The 22,109-nt window shown below is 37.5% G+C and overlaps 6 protein-coding genes across 8 annotated transcripts; 3 read left to right on the top strand and 3 right to left on the bottom strand.

The window, feature by feature from the left end:
- Positions 1-48: 48 nt before the first annotated feature.
- On the bottom strand, positions 49-8,750 carry LOC114529308 (mini-chromosome maintenance complex-binding protein-like). Of its 2 annotated transcripts, XM_028551064.1 has the most exons (20): positions 8,608-8,750; positions 8,426-8,502; positions 7,888-8,028; positions 7,641-7,682; positions 7,458-7,559; positions 7,165-7,318; positions 6,976-7,023; positions 6,628-6,710; positions 6,097-6,194; positions 5,851-6,002; positions 5,259-5,376; positions 4,699-4,810; positions 1,815-1,923; positions 1,399-1,455; positions 1,184-1,278; positions 1,018-1,056; positions 753-905; positions 503-591; positions 286-430; positions 49-254 (listed from the first exon to the last, which is right to left on the bottom strand). In XM_028551064.1, the coding sequence occupies exons 1-19, from the start codon at positions 8,663-8,665 to the stop codon at positions 316-318; spliced, it is 1,842 nt and encodes a 613-aa protein (XP_028406865.1). In that variant the 5' UTR covers positions 8,666-8,750; the 3' UTR covers positions 49-254; positions 286-315. The 2 variants fall into 2 exon arrangements, with proteins under 2 accessions (XP_028406865.1, XP_028406864.1); XM_028551063.1 differs by having other exon boundaries at positions 49-430.
- LOC114529307 (proprotein convertase subtilisin/kexin type 5-like) lies at positions 1,973-4,269 on the top strand. The gene has a single exon (XM_028551062.1). It carries the CDS (start codon positions 2,197-2,199, stop codon positions 4,138-4,140), a length of 1,944 nt encoding a protein of 647 aa, XP_028406863.1. The 5' UTR covers positions 1,973-2,196; the 3' UTR covers positions 4,141-4,269.
- Positions 8,751-9,243: 493 nt separating the features above from the next.
- LOC114529459 (NADH dehydrogenase [ubiquinone] 1 alpha subcomplex subunit 6-like) lies at positions 9,244-10,511 on the top strand. Its single transcript, XM_028551270.1, has 3 exons — positions 9,244-9,372; positions 9,694-9,822; positions 10,316-10,511. Exons 1-3 carry the CDS (start codon positions 9,265-9,267, stop codon positions 10,442-10,444), a joined length of 366 nt encoding a protein of 121 aa, XP_028407071.1. The 5' UTR covers positions 9,244-9,264; the 3' UTR covers positions 10,445-10,511.
- Positions 10,512-10,644: 133 nt separating this feature from the next.
- On the bottom strand, positions 10,645-13,570 carry LOC114529422 (pre-mRNA-splicing factor ISY1 homolog). The gene is made up of 13 exons (XM_028551228.1): positions 13,422-13,570; positions 13,281-13,303; positions 12,872-12,923; positions 12,725-12,790; positions 12,610-12,652; positions 12,423-12,535; positions 12,056-12,117; positions 11,925-11,980; positions 11,730-11,852; positions 11,470-11,570; positions 11,274-11,354; positions 11,159-11,191; positions 10,645-11,011 (listed from the first exon to the last, which is right to left on the bottom strand). The coding sequence occupies exons 1-13, from the start codon at positions 13,422-13,424 to the stop codon at positions 10,934-10,936; spliced, it is 834 nt and encodes a 277-aa protein (XP_028407029.1). The 5' UTR covers positions 13,425-13,570; the 3' UTR covers positions 10,645-10,933.
- A 745-nt stretch (positions 13,571-14,315) lies between these two features.
- Positions 14,316-17,037, bottom strand: LOC114529418 (G2/mitotic-specific cyclin-B-like). Its single transcript, XM_028551226.1, has 7 exons — positions 16,944-17,037; positions 16,584-16,715; positions 16,187-16,435; positions 15,824-15,985; positions 15,351-15,590; positions 15,087-15,227; positions 14,316-15,002 (listed from the first exon to the last, which is right to left on the bottom strand). The coding sequence occupies exons 1-7, from the start codon at positions 16,962-16,964 to the stop codon at positions 14,796-14,798; spliced, it is 1,152 nt and encodes a 383-aa protein (XP_028407027.1). The 5' UTR covers positions 16,965-17,037; the 3' UTR covers positions 14,316-14,795.
- A 355-nt stretch (positions 17,038-17,392) lies between these two features.
- LOC114529458 (G2/mitotic-specific cyclin-B-like) lies at positions 17,393-19,868 on the top strand. 2 transcript variants are annotated; one of them, XM_028551268.1, is made up of 7 exons: positions 17,393-17,499; positions 17,619-17,750; positions 17,919-18,152; positions 18,217-18,378; positions 18,561-18,800; positions 19,373-19,516; positions 19,598-19,868. In XM_028551268.1, exons 1-7 carry the CDS (start codon positions 17,485-17,487, stop codon positions 19,805-19,807), a joined length of 1,137 nt encoding a protein of 378 aa, XP_028407069.1. In that variant the 5' UTR covers positions 17,393-17,484; the 3' UTR covers positions 19,808-19,868. The 2 variants fall into 2 exon arrangements, with proteins under 2 accessions (XP_028407069.1, XP_028407070.1); XM_028551269.1 differs by having other exon boundaries at positions 19,583-19,646.
- The last annotated feature ends 2,241 nt before the right edge of the window (positions 19,869-22,109 follow it).

The raw sequence follows: 22,109 nt of genomic DNA, 5'->3' as shown, positions 1-22,109 counted from the left end.
AAGATCGCAAAATACAATATTAGTATTAATATTATTATTCAGCACCATCACAATATTAATTCACCCGAGTCATTCATAGAAAAAAACACACAATTGTATTATTTGACCTTGACAAATCTTTTCAATAACTAAGTCGAGAATATCGGTATATTTAGTCCACCTGATTTCCAGAATTTACTCTACAAAGATACTGCATGCGGTTATACAACCATCTAAACACCTTATAGGTTACATTAGCTCGTATGTTTTTGAGAAAAAAAAGAGAGTATATAGAAAATTTTTTGAGACTGAAAAAGATTTTATAGATATCAAAAATTATGGGTTGGATCTTCCACGAGTTAAACTATCTTGTCTTAACTCTTCTATGTGTTTTGTTCTAATCCAGTCTTCTTTTAAAAGGTGTTTTCGTCCACGGCTTAAAGCCACAAGTCTGAAAAAAGCATTAAAGATGTACAATATGGTATGCAAGTCGATCGTTGCTTGAATAAAGCATTGCTCTTACCTTGCAAGGCTTAGAAGGGAATGGAATCTTTCTACAGAAATTCCACTTGGGTTTGCTTGCCTCATTTGAACGAAATCCTCTTCTATGAACTAAAATATGAAACTTTTTATAACAACAAAACCGCAAAAAGTAAACTTTGAATCTTCTCACAACTTTTAAAGCAGATTCTAAACGTTTTCGAGAAGTGATGCGCTTATTCATGGTAAAACTTTGATTCAAAATTCTCCATGCAGAACATCAGAATGCCTACCTTTTGAGCATCATGGCTTATTTCATATTTTATAAGGCGTGCAAGACCAAGATATTTTCTCACATTGTTCACAAAAGTTTCGTCAAAGTTTTGACAAATTTTCTCGAAAGATACTGGAGGTTTCTTGGAGACAATTTGGATGCGAGAGTCAGCCTACGTGAATGCAAAGGAGAGAATATTCATTGCATGTTTTCCCAGGTTTCAGTGATTCTTATTATTATTGTTGTTTTGTTCGTCAGAAGAAGTGGAATTTGTAGCATCTTACCTGTAATAAGGATTTTCCTTCGGACAATATAAGGATTACCTGTAAAGTTTGTATAAGATTGACATGATACATACTTATGGCAATTAATAAGCAATGGTTGAGAATATCAACTTTTTATACGAAGCAAGAGTGCAAACAAGAGTCTTGTAGTTGCAAACAAACATACCACGTTTGTGAAGAAATCCGTTTTATAAAATCCAAAATCATATTGTAGCTTCTGCCATGAGATGAGGTGGTTTATTGCAGCAATATTTTGAACTCCTTTACGAAAGAAAAAAGTGATTCTTGAGACAACTTGAAGGTCAGAGCTATGAAACCTGGTCGATATATCGTTTCAACCAGAGGAATTCCGTATAACACCTAAGATTACGATGATTTTACCATTATTATCAAGTTGACCTTCTTCCAAGGCTGTTTCATCGATTACAATACGAGTATCTGAAAGTATTTAGAGCATATAAAGTTAGTTTAGTTTAGGTTTCCTCCTGTAGTAACACTGGATCAATAAGAGATGATCCTTACTGGACCTCTAGGAAGAACAGTTTAGAACTGATAGAGCTATCCAGTATAAATAAAGTTAGTTTAGTTTAGGTTTCCTCCTGTAGTAACACTGGATCAATAAGAGATGATCCTTACTGGACCTCTAGGAAGAAGAGTTTAGAACTGATAGAGCTATCCAGTATAAATAAAGTTAGTTTAGTTTAGGTTTCCTTCTGTAGTAATACTGAGATGATCCTTACAGGATCTCTAGGAAGAACAGTTTAGAACTGATAAAACCGATTCAAAAATATACTCACTGTCGCTGAGCTGTAGTTTGCCGGAAGTTAATCTGTTGGTTTTGTAATCTTTCTTTGGTACCAATTTCGATTTGTTTAAATTTTCAATAGTCATTGGAAACGCGCAACACTGTCAAATTAAACAAAATTATACAACATTATAATTTGAAAAGATTTGTAAAGATCATTATCATTTCTCTTCTTTTTAATTGGTGTCTATTGAACCTTTTGTGTTTGGCTTCAGCAGTTCATTCAGGCGATACTAGGATTTATCTCTGAAGGAAATATTAGTTGAAGTTGCGCACTCTGTGCCGAATATTTGTCAATTCTCCCGGCTCGAAGAACCATTGCGCGTTCAAATTTGCTTTGGTCAAATCAATCATTTCAATTAAATCGCATTAAAATGATGAAGTTCTATGCGTTTCTGTTATGTTTGATTCTTGTCAAACAAGCTTGTTGCCTGAATTGTCCGGCTGGATCGTACAAGAGCTGGTATAACAACAAATGCTACACTTGTCCTACCGGCTCCTTCTGCCCGGGTGATAACAGAAGGATCGGTTGTAAAGCGGGATATTACGCAGAGAATCCAGGTAGTTCATCTTGCAAGATATGCCCAGCTGGTCATCGTTGTTATTATAAAAATACTGTTCCAGTGAAATGTGGCAAAGGACAATATCAAGACCAGACAGGACAGAGACTTTGCAAGTGGTGTAAGTATGGCGAATACAATACTCAAACGGGCAGGAAAAAATGTGATATTTGTCCTATGGGTCATCGATGTTATTATGTGCGCAATGCTCCAGTGAAATGTGGGAAAGGACAATATCAAGACCAGAAAGGACAGAGATTTTGCAAATGGTGTAAGCATGGCGAATACAATACTAAGACAGGCAGAACAAAATGTTATATTTGTCCTTTGGGTCATCGATGTTATTATAAAAGTTATGTTCCAGTGAAATGTGGGAAAGGACAATATCAAGACCAGAAAGGACAGAGATTTTGCAAATGGTGTAAGCATGGCGAATACAATACTCAGACAGGCAGAACAAAATGTGATATTTGTCCTTTGGGTCATCATTGTTATTATAGAAGTTATGTTCCAGTGAAATGCAAGAAAGGACAATATCAAGACCAGAAAGGACAGAGATTTTGCAAATGGTGTAAGCATGGCGAATACAATACTCAGACAGGCAGAACAAAATGTGATATTTGTCCTTTGGGTCATCGATGTTATTATAAAAGTTATGTTCCAGTGAAATGTGGGAAAGGACAATATCAAGACCAGAAAGGACAGAGATTTTGCAAATGGTGTAAGCGCGGCGAATACAATACTCAGACAGGCAGAACAAAATGTTATATTTGTCCTCTGGGTCATCATTGTTATTATAGAAGTTATGTTCCAGTGAAATGCAGGAAAGGAAAATATCAAGACCAGAAAGGACAGAGATCTTGCAAGTGGTGCAAAGCAGGGAAGTACAACCTTAAAACTGGCTCAACTAAATGCGAAAGCTGTCCTGCTGGTAGTCGATGTCCTTATGTCAACAAGATACCAATTCCTTGCAGAGTTGGCGAGTACTCTTTTCCAGAATCTGTGAAATGTTTTTCTTGCCCAACAGGAAGCTTTTGTTCGGGTTCATCAAGTTCACCTCTGAAGCCGATCACTGATAGTGTGTTGAAAAGCAGAATTCACAATGCGGTCAAATACGCAGCCGAGGCTTATTTAGAGAGACCCGATTCATCTACATCGACACTCGTCGACAGCGATAAAAAGGTACATGGTTTTGTAGAATACAAAGACAATAAGATTGTCGTATCGTTTCGTGGTACCGTTGACGCTAAAGATTGGTATTCAAACTTGAAGTTCCTAAAACGAGACTACAAAAGCTGCACAGGCTGCGAGGTGCATATTGGATTCTCAAACTACTACAACTCAGTACGACTTCAGATGCTCGCGAGGGTCCGCGCTCTCTCGCATTCTCACCCTGGCTCAAAGGTAGTTGTCACAGGACACTCGCTCGGTGGGGCACAGGCAACCTTAACCGCTGTTGAATTGGCAAAGAATGGCTACGATACAGATCTGATAACCTTTGGCTCTCCCAGGGTTGGGAACAAACAGTTCTCCGAGTTCGTTGACAAGTCTTTGAAAGGATCGAATCTGAGAGTGACATACAAGAATGATATCGTGACGGTCATTCCACCACAATCCATCGGGTATCGGCATGTTGGGCAAGAAATTCATTACATAGATTTCAACAGGGGCTTTGAATTGCCTCCAAAGACGGACATTAAGTATACCAGACTAAGCTCTGGTGATCACAGTATTAAGAATTACGAGAAACTGAATTAGAATTGAGAAAAAAAACACATTAAAAACACTTAATGGGGATAAAAAGAGATGCACTTATATAGCCATACCGTAGTATCAAGTAGAAATTAAAATTGGGGATAATAGTCGGGAGTATTTGTAGCAGTAAGATGAAGTCATATCATAAACATTAAAAAGAGATGCACTTATATAGCCATACCGTAGTAACAAGTAGAAATTAAAATTGGGGATAATAGTCGGGAGTATTTGTAGCAGTAAGATGAAGTCATATCATAAACATAACTCGTAGCAGTTGTGCAAATATAGCATTTTTGTTTGTTTTGCTGAAATGGTATTATATCGTGTTTATTCTACTGCGAGTTTCAATTTCCTGGTATTTTGAAAATCAATTATAATCTATTGTATAGTTAACATCGGTTTAACACTTTGAAGTAAATATAATTGGGCATTTTGATCGATAAAACTCGCATAGTTACTACCCACGCTAATGATGGAACCTCAATCGCGTCATGTGATAATAATATGTAAGGTTTACACTTGCAAACTATTCTCAACACTTAGAAACACAGCATCACATACCTTTGGAGATAAATATTCCACTATTTTGTACACTTCCTTAGCAACACCGTTTGAACAGCCAACGAGGTTTAGAGCATATTTGCCCAGAGCCAAAACATCTGGTCGAGAATATCTATAGGAAAGAATGAAACTCTTAACACAAATATCGTGCGCTTTCTTTAACCTATTCAGATCATTATTCGGATTTCAGAATGTGTTTTCAAGGGGCACCCCCCCCCCCACTATTGACAACCGCCGCTTTCCTAAGGGGTACCTCAGATATCTTTCTATAGGAGGAGCCAACAAGGGCACACTAACAGTAAGAAAGCAATTTTCTCGCGCATTAAACAACTAAACCGTTCATTGCATAGCTTTCCGATTGAAAGGCACCTCAGTCAGATATTTCTTCATTGATCAAGAAGTTTCAATCTGTAAATTATTGAAATCATGGGCGGAGAACACGGCTCAAAACGCCTCATCCATCATTCGTAGCGTACCTGAGTATTGACTATAGCACCTGGATCAGGTAAGGCAGTCAAGATGCATTGCAAATTTTTATTCAAAAACCATGCAATACTCACACAGTCGAAAGGAGATGTAACAGCAAATATTCAGCTGCTAAAGGATCACCGCACAAGATATTTTCAAAAGCGTTCAGGAGCGTTTCTCTTACTTGACTAACTTCACTGAACAGATTTTCTAAAAGAACAAAAAATGATAAAAGTTATAACATATAAGTATTTTTCTTGAAGATAAACTATATATACTGTGATATCTTAGTTGATGTTCGAAGACAGACTATAGCCGACTTCATAGGAGAAATAAATAGATCCCGCCAGATCCGTGATGTATATTTATAGGGCAAACTGTATCCTAGGGCAAACTATATACTTTCATTATAACCAGGAAGCAGCGTGGCAGCGTCTTCAAAAAACTTAGCATCAAATGTGGTATAAAAACTGCCTAAAATAGACAAAACACTTCTCGACGTTTCGACCTGAGAGCCTTCTAACTAACTCTCCTGACGAAGGCCCTCAGGTCGAAACGTCGAGTTTTGTCTATTTTAGGCAGTTGTTATACCACATTTGATGCTAAGTTATATACTGTCATATTTTAAGTACAAACTTTGTAGTCTATAAACAGTTAGATCTTGCTGACTTGCACCATACGTACCGTTCCCGGCCAAGTCAGACGACAGACATGGATTGGAATGTTCCAATTTGAAACTGAGGACCGCGTGGATACGAGGGACGATGGAGGATGGCAAGGAGTGCGGATCATCTTCTTCAACTTCCATTACATCAAATGGTGACGTCATTTGATCTCTGCGTGGGGGAAAAGTCAGAGACTTCAATGAGTATCAAAGTAGGCACATCCAGGGACACCATGCAGCAACTGAATTGATAAGATTTGCTTTACCCTTGGTTTTGAAAATGAGTAAGCTGTGGATCAACACTCAAGATGCCAACAAACTCAACTATATCATTGACTTTATAAGATTCTGAATCGTCGTAAATCTAGGAAAATATGACAGCATGATTCTTATGCCTACACAACAATGGTCCTTTTTGTTAAAATAGCCACTTGAGGTTCTGCTAGACCTTTATCTCATAATGAGGTTGAACATGGAAAGCCTGCATTATGTTACATTAAGTCTGATTGGTTCCGCAAACTAGATGAGCAAACCAATAAAAATGTGTGTAGCATCCAACTTTCCACACTTGATGTTATTATGAGAAAGGTTTATTGAAATTACTTTAAAATTCCATAAAAAAATTCATCCAAAGGTTCCAATGATAGCTATATTAAGTATGCATATATATGCAAACACAGTAAAGAGGTACTAAAATGTCTGTTGTAGGTACATGTGAACCAAAAAATATGATAACATAATGGCTGTAGGTTTGGCTAGCGCATATCAGTAAATATACTTATTGATAGTGAAATTACCTTTATTATACAGGGCGAACCTTTCTCATCAGGCAGAGGAAAATTGAGGTCTGCATTCCCAAGTGAGACAGTTCTTGTCATTTCTAATCAATAATTCAGTCATTTATTAGAATACGGAAACAAAATGGGGAACTTTATTACTATTTTATAACTTAGATTTGTAACAGGTGAAGTGGGCAGTGGCCTAGCTAGCAAGCACTGATAATTGGGGAGACCATATGCATGTCATATACTGACAGACTGTAAAGACAATTGATTTTAAAAGAAATTGATTATGCAGAACATGAACATATGAGTATATAAGCTCTCCAATTATTGTGTTTCCAATGATGTCCCACAAAGGCATACCTTGATCATTCTCCCATTTTGTCTTCTTGTTGTCACCACCTTGATCGTCTACAATGGACACTGAGTCACATGTTGTATATCATATCTATTTCATAGATATGTTTTGTTACTTTATTTATATTCAAAATTCATAGAACATTGCCTATGAACTATGATTAAACTCCAGTTTAAATATAATTCAAAATTTACCTTCAGCCATTGTGCTACCCTGGTTTGGAAAACATTCACCATCAGTGATGCTTTCCTGCAACTCGTCAACACTTCTCTTTAACATTCCTGACGTCCCAGCAGTTGCAACTGATCCAGACTGGCAATGGCTAGGGCTAGCTGCTTTGGCATAAGCATTTTCATAGTTAAGGAAAACGTTTTCCACATTGACCACTTTTCACACCAGTAGTTTGAATATTTAGAATATTCGAACAAATAAATGCAATATAAGATAGATTTTTATTATATGTTTGAAGTAAATGTAGAAAGGATATTTTCTTTGCCCATGTCGTTTCAGCTGGTATTGGAACACAGTAAAAGCATTGTCTTTCTCTTGTTTTGTTTTGTGGACAGTCCATGTTGATTTGTTGTCCAGGCTGCCATAATAGAGAAATATGGAAACTGTAATTGTTATGTTAACAAAAAGATATTATGATAGTTTTCAAGACATTATATACCTTGCATGAAGCAACGTCACGGTACAAGCCTAGATGTTTCTCCTTGAAAGAAATGGAGGGATAAATGTTAAAAAACAGAAGAAGGCCTAAATATGTTCCAAGGGGAGGTGTGAAGCAATTCCTGGGGAGGTGCGCATCTGCTACCTCTAGGAGGTACACTTATCTTGAAGTTGTGTATCTTCTGACAACTCCCCTTCAAATAGGGAATACACAGAAAGTATATTAACTTTAAGTCAATTTACCATACCTTTGTCCCACTGTCAGTCTCAATGGTTTCATATCTGGAAAGGTAGTACTCCGGCTCAAACATATCCTGGATCATACATCGAAATCTCACCAAGGTGTTAGGTTTAATGTGATCAAGGCTTTTGTCATTTAGGGATTGAATCTAAAGAGAATATAGTTTGTTATTTAAACAATATTACCAAGACTACAATATATCCAAATGCTCTCATCTCAGTGGCATAACTATGGGGTGCCAGGGTGTCCAAAGTAATGGGGGACACCCAAGCTTAAATACCATCATTCAGTATATTTCTAGTGGAGCAGAGGGGAACCTCAAATGGCTGGTTGATGGAGGGCCCGATTTGTGTTATGCCACTGCCTAATCTAATGGCACTTTATTTTTATATCTATATTTACACCCTGTTTCACTGGTTGCACTTACTACCGAGAGGTTTAACTGTTTCATTTTAATTAACTCCTCTTGAATTGGTGAAGTTGGTAAAGTACTACCACATGAGCTGAACAGGGTATAAATTTTACCACAAGTATATTTATCTTACCTTATCAAGGCTTTTCTGCTGTATTCTCTCAGAAAAATAGTCTTTAACCTGCTTTATGAGACACTCATCGTCAAACTCTACAGAGTGAATAAAGCAAAACATATCAAATCTTCTTGCACGTGCAGGAAAGAAGACTAGTACAAGTGTACAAATTCAATTCAACAAAGAACAGCGATTCCTACCCATTTTTTGGTCTATCAGTAGCAAGGGATTCGACATCCATTCTTCTATACAAGGCATGATGGTTAGAACGAGAAAAAAAGCACGAATACAAGCTCAAATTATAGTTTTTTTAAAGGAATTTTTTTCTGTTTACAAAATGTTTAAAGAGACAAAATTGTTAAAAGCGCGGGAACCACTGAGCTGTGATAATCCCAGTGACTGGATTGGTATAATCTCAACAGAAGATCCTGGGAACGAGGTTGGTACCAGTGGTTGGTACACTGGGTTGGTACCACTGGTTGGTACAGGCTGTGGTACAGGGCTGGTATAAGGTAAGCTTCGCCCCTAACCTTCTAGTATTATTTGGATGATAGAGAAATACACGCCTAGGACGCCACGAAAATGGGGATAAATGTCTATCTATGGTCGTGACAGATTCTGTCATGTTAACCGCCATGGTTATTTTACCCGAAAACAGTTGAGATGATCTGCCCTAAATGAAATGCATACAAAGTCCTTTACAGGTTCTAGACTACAAGTCAGCGTTGGAGATTATTACGGTTACCACGATTCCCACACACGCATGCGCCGAACCTTATTTGAGACGTGGGGGTTTTTAGGGCGTTGCCCTGACTCGATCCAGGCCCAAGGATATATCCGCGACCAATGCAACAAATATGGCGTCCGTTTCTAAAGTAAGTGCTGCCACAAAACCGTTGCTTTCGCAGTCTTCTGCTGAAGCTCGACGAAGAGTTTTAAACCTTTATCGTGCCTGGTATAGAGAGGTAGATATAGCTTTGCTTTGAGTGCGTGCTTTTCCATGTTAATCGCTTTTTAGGGTACAAAAATTACAAATAAAAATTACCTGAGATTGAGTGTTACAGTATGTCATTCTAGTTTCCGGACAAAAATTCAATTACAATATTGTGTGTTGTTTTAAGTTTGTATTATTGACTTGTAAATCTACCCATATTTTTGCATTTACCCTGTCTAATGCCTGACAACTTAACTTGTCAATAAAAGAAGATTGGTAGCACTAAATTTTATGTATTAATACTTGGGAAATGGAAACTACTTGTATAAATGGAACTCTGGTCAAATTGCAGGTTCCAAGGGCAGTAAATGCCTATGCACTGGACATAACAGTACGACAAGGTCGGGAAAAAGTTAAGGAGGAGTTTCGAAAACATGCTCAGATCAAAGATATCAAGTCCATTGATATGCTTGTGATTAAGGTAAGTATAAACCAAGTTAAAAGGATCATCAGTTCTAAACTGTTCTTCCTAGAGGTGCAGTAAGGATCATCTCTTATTGATCCAAGGTTACTACAGGAGGAAACCTAAACTAAACTAACTTTATTTATACTGGATAGCTCTATCAGTTCTAAACTGTTCTTCCTAGAGGTGCAGTAAGGATCATCTCTTATTGTTCCAGTGTTACTACAGGAGGAAACCTAAACTAAACTAACTTTATTTATACTGGATAGCTCTATCAGTTCTAAACTGTTCTTCCTAGAGGTCCAGTAAGGATCATCTCTTATTGATCCAGTGTTACTACAGGAGGAAACCTAAACTAAACTAACTTTATTTATACTGGATATATAGCTCTATCAGTTCTAAACTGTTCTTCCTAGAGATCCAGTAAGATCATCTCTTATTGATCCAGTGTTACTACAGAAATCTAAACTAAGCTCACCATTCACAATATTCTTATATTCTGTTTTCCAAGGGTCGAATGGAGCTGGAAGAAACACATAAAATTTGGAAACAAAGAACTCATGTTATGAGATATTTTAAAGAAACTTACCCAGAGAATAAAACAGACTTTCTATCAAGGTTTTATGCTGGTTATGACTGAAGTTTAAAAGATGACTTAACATACAGCTTATGATTAATGTACTGGTTTATGAGAGATTATGCATTATTTGAACTATTAAAATATTTTTAAAAGAATGGCTGAATTTTTTTATGTTATATTATTGCATTGACAATCAGCACTTTAATCTTTCCTGGGCGAAAACAATTTGATCCAGATGAAAAGCTCTGTACTGTAGTGAATATTCCATATTTATTCGCAGCATTTCATTATCAAATGTTGATTATCAAAAGTTAACAATAGTGTCTTATGAATATTCATTGTGAGGGCTGTGATAGCTAGTGGTTTAGAGTTTCGACGTCCCAGAACTTTTATGTACATCTCTGGCACACAGTTACCAGTTCAGTGCTCAAACAACAAAATGAGATGGATCCATTTGTATGTGGCTGGGTGAAAATGTTCATTTGGATATAAAGGTCCTAAGACATCCCTAGACATACATATGAACCCATATGGATACATACATACATCCTATTGTATCCCCAACAGAGTTTTAGCATCCTGACTTTGTTGCATTAAAGTTTCACTTGCATATTTCTCAAGAAGCTCCTAATAACGGAAATTAAATTACCAATGTTAACCTAAATTACAACACATTGAAATTTCTTTGGTAGCAGGAACATACATGTACAAATATATTTTGATGTCATGAATGCTAAAACTTAAAACTGAATGATATTGTTCATTTGTTCTTACCATTTTCTTTCTTTGAACCAACAGTGCCTCAACCTATATGAGGTAATATAAATAATTTAAATTACTATTCAAATGGTTAAGATAAACTAAAAACAAGATGGCGTTATTCACCCACCTCCTCTTGTGATGGCACTGGGACGTGTGAAACGAAGGTAACCTCATCCTGCCCCTCGTTATCACCCTCGTCATCGCTGTCCTATAAAGTACGCACAAATTGAAGCATATATTAATTTTCCACAGACAAGTGAATTCATCTGACATAACATAGAAATCTGAGTGCAATGTTGGCTAATGAGCTAGCGTATACATACAGCTGTTTCTGCCGCTGCAGCATAAATATCCTCCTCTTCAACTTCAGGAATTTCGCCAGCTGCCTTGCGTTTCTCGTAATCTTCTAAAGCTCTTGCTAAAGCTACAAAACGTATTGCATGGTATTGCATTGACGAATGCCTGGTAAACTGACTGAAAGCTCCAAGGATAATCAATACATGCAATATTGTTTCTACAAATTGATGACTTAAACCACTGTACAGTGAATGTAACAAGTGTGTTTACAATCACATAACCATACCTTCTTTCTGAGCTTCTTTCTCAAGAGGAACTAGAACACCATCATCCTCATCTCGATATCCGTAATAATCAGCATCAATCTTCTTCATCAGTTCACCTCGAGTCTTCCTTGGAGGCGCTGGCGCTATTTTTACAAAAAATGAAAAAATTGTAACACAGTTTCATATTGATGTTCATTCAAAATAGTGCCACTCACGTTCTTGTTCAAAAAGCTCTCGAACACCAGGTAACTCTTTTGCCGCACCAAAATATCTGTGTTATTTCAGAAACACTTGGTTAAGCTGGTTAAGCATGATTATATATTTAAATGAAAATTTTTATACATACTTGTATCCTCTATTGCCAGGAACCTCTTTACCCTCATGGTCGAGCATCTTAGGACCTATCCTCTAAAAAATTTTATGGTACAAATAAACAATTCTGTATATTCAGTAATTCAGGTCTGACTATCAGTGTACATAATATGTAAGTATCTCCAAGTAAGCATGTAAAAGGTTTTTAAATTATATTTTTGGAGCCAATTCTACTCCTGACAGATAATTTTATTGGAGAGAACAGTAAACAGACTTTTTCCAAGCTATGAACAAATAGAACATGCTCACAACTGCAAATCATCGCTATATGTTAGAAGATGAATTTAAGACACAGCTAGTAGCATGGTTTAATGTACTGCGATGTTTCAATTCTATCTTACCCTGTATTCTGGTCCTCCAAGCTCCAATATTCTGTCTTCCCAATGTCGTTTTTCACGTAAGAGTTTGTTAATCTCATCATTCAAATCCCTGATTCGAAACTCCCCTAGCCCGGCTGCAAATGCAAAGCAATTTTGTAGATTTATCTAACAAGCCACACTGAGAGAGAATTCAATTGAAAAAGCTCACCATTTTGAATCTGAGCAACTTTTTTCGATACTTCTCCAATGATCTATAGGTATAAAAAAAAACAACTTGAGTCTAAATATGAATTTGGTATAAAAATGAAGAAAAAAACCCAAACCTGTCGCCTCCACTTTTCTGCCTTCGGCAGGTCTGAACACTCTGTTGCAAGATATGGCCTTCTCTCCTATAGAAGGAATACACAGTGAAATATTAACAGTAGATTTTGTTCGAAATGTCATTTGTAGTATAAGATGGCGTCACCCACCTTAACTTTACCCTCCTCTTTCTGCATGGCAGTCCATCTGGACATCATTGCCCTGAAACAAATTATTTGTCTATGAAGCGACCATTCATGAGATTACACACTGGAATATCTGGATAATAGCAACTATATTTTCTAAAACAAAGCCAGAATTCTGAGATAAGCTATTGTTGAACTTTACTTGTGGGGTAAAGCCTAAAAACTCAGCCCTGACTGGGAAGTGTGCAAATTTCACACTGTAGATCTTGAAGAATATTAAATAACTCTTGTGTGGTACAGGTTTTTGTAAGAGTATCAACTATAAATACTCTTGCAGGAGTTGAACAGTTGAACTCTAGTTGCTATCCTGACCAGAGCTTTGGCTTTTTCATTTGTACATGGACTTCTCATTTGTACAAATAATAAAACTTACATTGCTTTTTCTGCATTTCGAGCCTAGAGAGGAAAAAAATTATATCGCATGTCAAGTCATCATACTAAGTCATCGCATCCAACACCAGAAATAATCAATTTAGAATATCCACAAAAGAAATAATAGCACGTTTGTACTTACCATTTTTTACTATTTGCTATAACACACTACAAATAAATAAAATTGAGCTACTGGTAAATCAAATGTCGTTCAAAAACAACCGAAAAGCAAGCATGAAAATTGAAGCATTCTTATTTTATAAAAAAGTTCATCTCGTCTTTTCCGCCATATTGATTTAACCGCGTAAGGGCCTGGGGCGGGTTGTATGAAAGCAGGTGTCACGATCTCAGTCCTCCCCCGTTCTGAGTACCCCTTTTTACAAGTGCGCATGTGCAGTCTAGGGGGATAACTGAGCACGTAGCACGGCAGGAAAATGGCAAATACGACCATGGTCATATTCGCCGGAAAATGGCAAATACGACCATGGTCATATTCGCCGGAAAATGGCAAATACGACCATGGTCATATTCGCCAGAAAATGGCAAATATGACCAAGGTCGAGTTCGCCGGAAAATGGCAAATAGGACCATGGTCGAGTTCGCCGGAAAATGGTATACTCGACCATGTAAATTATTCGTAACGGACCGACTTTTTCTGTACTCATACAGATTTTGGGACCGACATTTTTGGACTTACTTCACAAAGCTAGGGGGGGGGGTGTAACAATCCCCCCCTATCATCCCCCCTAATGTGCAGCCCTGCGGAATTGTAACGTATGAAAAATAATACTTAACTCACTGGTGGGTTTTCCTTAGTTGTGCTTTTGTAATACTAAGTATAACAAACGACTAATAGGTTAGTTGGACACAGTTTATTATACTGCATGTGTACTATTAGGCAATAGTATGCATGGGTTTGAATTAATTGTAACTGAAGTGTTAATTATCGCCAGCGATTTTTTTACATTTATCAAACTTGACATAAAATGAATATTTACAAAATTGGTTTTTTGATTATTCTTAATTTGCTATAGTCTTTGGATATTGTACAAAACCACTGCCAAAGTCAAATGTTCTTAGTAAAACTAAGTAGAAAACCGTTCAAGTGACAGTATGGTAGTCAAAGTGAAGCAAATTAATCAATTAGGAATATACAAATTAAATCTTAACAAAGCTAGATCGGTTATACAAAATATGAGCTACCTATATTTACATCTTCTACTGAATATTTGGATTTCTTTGTACAACATTATAACTATTTCGTTTTTCAAATTGGACATCTTTTTAAATTTAGTCATTTTTGATATAAACATCTAAAGTCCTATTTATTTGTGCTGGAATTCTGAAGACTGTTCTATAATAGTCTTAAAACTTCTCCTGCCAGAGGTCGATACATACTGTACAAAAATTTAATTGAAATAATGGCTTCGTTGGGTCGGGATAACTGCAGCAATAACTGTACACGATATTCATGAAAAGCGAGGATATTTCTCTGCATTTTCTACAGCATCGTTGTTCATTGTTGAGCCAATGTTAGGACCAATTTCGAGGTAAGACAAGGTGAAGATGCAATGCTGAAGAACTTTTGACTGGAGTACTTCTTGCTGACAGAGAGAAGCTTCGATTCATAATTCTTGGACTTCAATACAAGCTGAGCGACTTTTTTCATGCATGGTACGAGTTCTGGCTCTTGGTAATGGCTGTAGTGTGCTGTGGTCGCATCCTGTTACGGCAGAGAAACAAATAGAAAGGTTAGAATCTTATGATATCGGAAAACTAGTTGCTCTCATAAATCAACTCAACTTACCCAAGGCGAGTTATCTGTGATTTTCATGGCGAGGCAAAGCGAAGCTGCTGCTCTTTGTGAAGGCGGAAAGGCAAGGCATTCGTAGTCAGGAAGCATCAACTCCATGAAATACTTGGCAAGTGTGTGTTTCTCAGCGTCGGCCTTCAAAAAAAAATATTTCTGTTACGATAAAGAAAATAAACTCTAGTATTACAAAACTAAGTCCGTCTTTTGTAGATGAAAAGGGAGCTTTTAAAGTGAAGCAAGTTTTAGGAAGCAGCTTACCTTTGCAGCTTTCGAGTTCCTTCTCAAAAAGTGGATACAAAGCGGGTCACCAAAGTTGAATTCCAACACGGCAGTCATCTTCGACTCACAAGCTCTGATTTGAGACGGGGAGTAGGCATTGTCTGTGATGTACACGAAATCACGAATCTCAGGTGTGTAGATTTCTTCGATCTTTGAGGCAAGTAACATGGCTGTCACACCGACCAATTGCAGATCACATTTCTGTACTTTTGTATCGATCTGGATTGGAAGAAAATGGAAGATATTTAATGGTAAATACAAGGGAGTGTTCTCGCCGCAAACGAGTTAAGCTTGTATTGAAATATCGACCGATAAAATAACAGCAAGATGTCGACTTAATATTGTTGAACTTTCGAGTTCAATTTCTCATCAAACTGAAGAGGTCGGTAAGTGCTGGACTATCTCGCTTCATGAAACCAAAGAAAGACGGCAATATTTATAAAACAACTTACGGCTAAGTATCTGTCCAAAAACGAGACGGTGAGGAATAGAGTTTCTTGAAGGAGACGAAATTTGTCATGAACTTGAACCAACCAGTCGACTAAAATTGAGCGCATCCTCTCGTTAATGTGTTGATGAGATTTGATGTAATGTCTTGGCACTTGATAAACACTCTAAAGAGCGAAAAATAGGTTTACTGTGAGTAAAGAGCCTCAAGGGACAAACGAAATGGGTTTTAGACGCGGTTCTCATCACAAGAACTATAATGATAATGACCTCAGTCTTTTGTTTCGGCTCCCAAGTAACGCTCACGAGCAAAAATTACAAAGTAAATATGACACAAATCCAAATCAACATGTAAAAATTGTGCATACCTCTCTATCCTTTAGGTAGTGGCTGATTTGTTTAGCATATTCGGCGCACGCGTATTCCTTGTCGATGTCTGAACAGTCGATATCAGGAACTTCCACAAACTGCTGAGGTTTGCCTTTCAACTTTGTCAGATCTGCTTCCATGGGTTCGACGGAGTAGGCGCGAGGCCGGCTCATCTTGACCGCACCACCCTCGACAAGATCTCCACGAGGAATGCATTCTTGAGCTTTGGCTGTTTTTCCCACCGGAAACTGCGAATAAAAGTTGAATGTTTCACGCTTTAGTCATGAATGTTTACGGCTTAGAATCAGTAGCATTGTATTCAAATGCCTATCAAGTTATTCTTTTGTTATAATTATGTAAACAATGGTTATTTTCGCAGTAGATGTCGTTCTTTACCTCTGGTTTGTTCGTGTGCTGTTCAAGCTGAGCCAAAGCTGATCTTGCTCTGCCTGTTCGATGTCCAGGAATCGCTGCCTTTCCTTTCTGTGGTCCTACGAACGCGTTTTCACCATGATGTATACGAGGTTGCTAAAAACAAAGCAAGAACATAATAAAAGTTAATGCAAATTAAGGCGGGAATAATTTTAGGTTGATTCAAGAGCACGTTGTGAAGCTATGCTTTGGCAAATTTGAAAGTCTTAGAATGATCAGAATGCATCACGCTTATCACCAATGTCTCTCTCAGCGATTGAGCCAAAAGCCAGAGGTCTATGACAAACAGATCAGGTCTAAAAAGGGAGCAGTTGAGAGCCTTACGTTTTCAAATCTTTGGGCCATTCTTGAAACGTGCACTTGAACTTGTCTTCTCTTCAGTGTTGTACTCTTCAGCTGGCAAACAGGACCAAAAGCTGCAGAAATGTAAAAAACATCGCTTTTTAAATGCCCTGCCTATCGCTGATTGGCTGGTAGTATGCGACGCAAGGTTACGTCACAATTTAATGATATTTCACACAGTCTTTTGCATAATAACAGTCTTGTCCATCAATCATGTTGTTCCATTGTCTTTTTATTGTTTTGCAAATCTCGCTGTTCTTCATGTCATCCAGTCATGATCCAGAGATCAGAATGTTCTATTGTCTTTTCATTGTTTAAAGAATCTCGCTCGTTCTGCATGTTATCAACGAGCTATTGTTTTGAAATTCCTTTAGACCAGTGAAGTCAGCAAGGGCTGGTTCATTATTGTTATGATAATTCGTGATGGTTTAAATAACATCAGCAAAGCCGTGGTCGGTAAACTTTCCAGCATTTGTGCCTGTTCAAGAAAAGCGAATTCGAACTGAAAAGAAAGCTTCAAATCATGTCTAAAACTCAAGTAAATGATGCAAGCTTCATCAACAGAAATCTTCGCTTTTATTTCAAGTTGTACCTTCCTAAACGTTCCTAAATGTCGATGTTTGATTAAGTCATTGACCTATATTTCTTTGTTTGCAGATCACCACAGTGCATGGGAATAGCATCCCTGCTGCTGGTCTTAAAGTTAAAGATGACGGCGGAAAACAGGCCCGAAGAATCAGAAATGCTCTTGGCACGATTACTAACATTTCCCGAGTGCCGATAGTGCAGGTACTGATCAGCGACTATAACTCCCGCATAAGGCCACTTAAAAGGCGTCTCAAGACCACTTAAAAGGCGACACACAATTCTGCTAGCTATCACATTACCAAAGTATTTTGTAGGAAATATATAGTTTACAGCATGTTATGATAAGCAGTTCTCTTGTTTCTCCTATAGAAAACGAAGAAAACTTTATCTAAGGTTCCGAGTACTAAAACAACCTTGGCTCGGAAGGAAGCTGTCTCGAAAGAATCGTTGCAGTGTGAGACAGAATCTGTTGGGTTGAAAGCTTTAGCTTTGGAAAAAATTGATTATAAAGATGTCGTGGACATTGACGCCGAAGACATGGATAATCCGTTTTGCTGTTCAGAATATGCCGAGGAAATATATCGTTATTTAAAGAAACGCGAGGTAAAATCAAGTATCTTACAACAAGCATAAAGTATCGTTTTCAAATTTGTATTATTCGTTCCAGGAGATCTATCAAGTGCCTGAAAACTACATCCAGTCGCATAAAGAGATCAACGTAAAAATGCGCGCTATCCTGGTGGACTGGTTAATAAGCGTTCATGAAAAATTTAAGTTAACACAGGAAACGCTATTTTTGGCTATTTCGATCTTGGATAGATATCTTGCCGTAAGTATCTTCTTTTGTATACAAATATATTTCCTATTCATCCAGCGTTATAACTTACAGAAGGAAACCTGAACTAAACTTAACTTTTTCATACTGGATTGTTCTATCAGTTCAGCCTAAACTAGTTCTTCAGAAGTCCAGTACAGATGATCTCTTGGTGATCCAAATCTTTTCAATTACAGGTCAGCCATACGGAGAAGAAAACAAACTTACAACTGATTGGTGTCACGGCAATGTTTTTGGCCTCAAAAATAGAAGATATTTATGCTCCAGATATCCTTGATCTCGCCTACGTGACGGATTATTCCTGCAGTTCTGATATGATCAAATCGTATGAAAAGAAGATGTCCACGCAACTGGGCTTCAATTTCGGTGATCCTTTGTGCATAAACTTCCTCAGAAGAAACTCTAAAGCTTTAAAGGTGCAGTATGGAAGTTGCACTGTTTATATGTGCAGAGTATTGGTGGTATATATTTGCATGCATACTTGGATATATGAACCAGTAAGGATCATCTCTTAATGATCCAGTGTTACTACAGGAAGAAACCTAAACTAAACTAACTTTATTTATACTGGATAGCTCTATCAGTTCTAAACTGTTCTTCCTAGAGGTCCAGTAAGGATCATCTCTTAATGATCCAGTGTTACTACAGGAAGAAACCTAAACTAAACTAACTTTATTTATACTGGATAGCTCTATCAGTTCTAAACTGTTCTTCCAAGAAGTCCAGTAAGGATCATCTCTTAATGATCCAGTGTTACTACAGGAGGAAACCTAAACTAAACTAACTTTATTATACTGGATAACTCTATCAGTTCTAAACTGTTCTTCCTAGAGGCCGAGTAAGGATCTCTTATTGATCCAGTGTTACTACAGAAGGAAACGTAAACTAACTTATACTCTAGCTCTATCAGTATTGAACTATTATTCCTAGAGATCCAGTAAGAAGATCGATCAATGCTTTATATAACTAAAAGTCATTCTGTTTGCAGGCGACAGCAGAACAACATGCGTTAGCAAAATTCTTCATGGAATTAATGCTCTTGGATTACGAGTGTTGCGTTACCTTTCCGCCCTCGCAGCGGGCTGCAACCGCACTTTATGTCGCGATGAAAATCACCGATAACTCGTCCTGGGTAAGTAGAGCTGTAGAACGAACAACATGGGATCTATTTTATGCAAAATGATGACCCAAATTTCAGGTAATATCATTTTAGAACGCTACCTTGGTACACTACAGTTCCTATTCGGAAGCATCGTTAAAACCATGTATGATCAAGGTTGCCAGTTTAATTTTAAAGTCTTTAAGTAACCAAACCCAGCTGGAGTCAGTCAGGCGAAAATACAGCCGAGAAAAGTTTGGTAGAGTTGCTACATCACCGTGTTTGACTTCCGCCTTCATCACGGAACTCCCAAAAGAAAAATAGTCCATTTCGGCCATTTGAAATTTAATTGAATCTTCTTGTAAATAAGAAAACGAATATAATAAAAATCTGGATCAATGAAATATATGTAAAAATTCAATATATTTAGTGTACTACTGTATATATCTATATAAAAATTATATAGAATAAATGTTTTGTAATATTTGGAAAAAATTCAACTAATACAGTTTACAAAACAGCGGGAAATAAGCGCAAGCGCAAAATTTCAGATTCGCTATATATATATATATATATATAAACAATTATTAAGAAAATTCTTCGTATGAGATAAAAGAGTGCTCAATACTGCAAGCAAATAGAGCAATATATATTTATTCATTTACATAATTCTTAAAATATTGGCATCGCTACTCTGAGTTTCATGCCACAGAGGCAATCATCAGGCGACTAAATTACAGTTCGTTACAAGTTTGATGACGTGCGACTTTCTTGTTTGCGCGTGCGTTTAAAATTTCCTGCCCAGAATTTTTCTCGGTGGCGGCACTTGGCGAAGATCTCTGATCTTTTGTTGAGGAGTTATATATAATATATATATATATATATATATATATATATATATATATATTATATATATATATATATATATATATATATATGGAATGCAATGGAAAATTGCGTTTAAGCATTATTAGTATCAAAAACATTAGTCGATAAGGTTATTTGAGGGTCACTTTTGTGGGGGGGCGCACAAAATTGAGTCCCGGATGGTAAGCCAAGCGCCTATTGGCTACATCGACGCCTCCTAGCAATCCGTGTTGTTTATTAAAAAATCTCTTTGCTCGCCCCAGTCGCCCGCCCAGTCACTGTTCTCGCCTCGCTCGAAATCGCCATTTTGTAGGTTCACTAATAACTTTTAATTGTTACTTAAACTTCAGCGTATCTCCGGTTCATCGTTTAAGTAGTATGGCTGACGATATTCTAGAAAAAGCGAATCAAATGATGCAGGAGAGGAAACGTTTTGATGAAGAGAGGTTACGAAAGATGGAAAAACAGGCAAGGTGTGCATTGCTTCCTTCCCCAGATATACTTGAAACTGCAAAATTTCAAGGAGAAGATGTCACTTACACACTCGCTGACTATGCAAAAGTCTTGGATTGGGTGACAAAACTGGGTGTTCTCGACACCAGCTTTATTGGACCAGAACAACTTGAAAAGATAAAAGAGGAAAGAACACTGCCTGAATCTAATTTTAAGGTAATGATTCAGTCAGCTTTTAGCCATGCTTTCTCTGCAATTTTGCATACAGGAAGTCTTGATGCTCAAGAGCTGGTATTTTGGTACTATGCAGGACATGGACTTGGTACTGTCAATATTATAAACAATAAATTGCATGGATCCTCTGCTATACCACGCTTGGAGAAAGCTGATATAATTGTGGAGTTTCGCAGATCAGTTGCACATCAGTTTATGCCAGCGCCTTCAACCCGAACTGTGAAAGGTGGAGAACTATGCCTTCATGATATTGGTTTCTGTGATATTCATGGTGTGTTGGAAGGATGGATTGCAGCCTTAAAGGGTAAATCACAGAATATTCATGATCCAGAACCACATGTGAGGCACAACAAGCACCTTGTTTTGATTTTGGACAGCTGTTATTCTGGGATATTTGCTGATGATTTGAGAATGTTGATGGAGGGACAACACCCTTGGAATGAGAACGGATGCACTGTAACAATCCAAGCCAGCTGTGGTGCTAAAAAGCCAACATTTGGTGGATATTTCACACCGATGTTTCTGCATTTAAATCAATGCCTAGAAGATCTCGATCAATTCAAAGAAGAATGGCTTCAGTTGAATGAAGAAGAAAAAGAATCCTATTCATCCCATCCAATTCCATCTCCAGAGGTGGCAACAACCAGAGATGATGAAGCCGACCATAGTTTGCTAAGGAAAATTGAGTGTCAGAATTTTAGTATGGTGCTTTTCCCCGATGCTCCATTTTTCAAGTATTGCTTTGTGAGTAAATTTCGAAAGTTAAATCTTGAGTGTGATAGAGCTTGGACTGATGATTCAAAGAAGAAATTTTTGCAACAACAATCCTTTCAAGTCCTTGATTACAAGTTAAAGAAATTAAGTCCTGATGCCAAATTGTTTGCCGGCACTCCCATGGGCTTGTTTCTTGTGGAAAACCATGATGATGCAGATTATGTTGTCTGTGTACACATTCATTTTGGCAGCGACGATACAGAAATAAGCAACGTCAGTAGAATTAACCTTGTTCATCACCTTCGACCTGGTCCTGGTCAACCAATTTATGAAGCAGAGAGATCTAAAAGGGAAATTG

Source organism: Dendronephthya gigantea, unplaced genomic scaffold, assembly GCF_004324835.1.
Source record: "Dendronephthya gigantea isolate DGI-Jeju-01 unplaced genomic scaffold, DenGig_1.0 000056F, whole genome shotgun sequence".
NCBI lineage: Eukaryota > Metazoa > Cnidaria > Anthozoa > Malacalcyonacea > Nephtheidae > Dendronephthya > Dendronephthya gigantea.
This window is presented reverse-complemented; position numbering and strand designations above follow the sequence as displayed.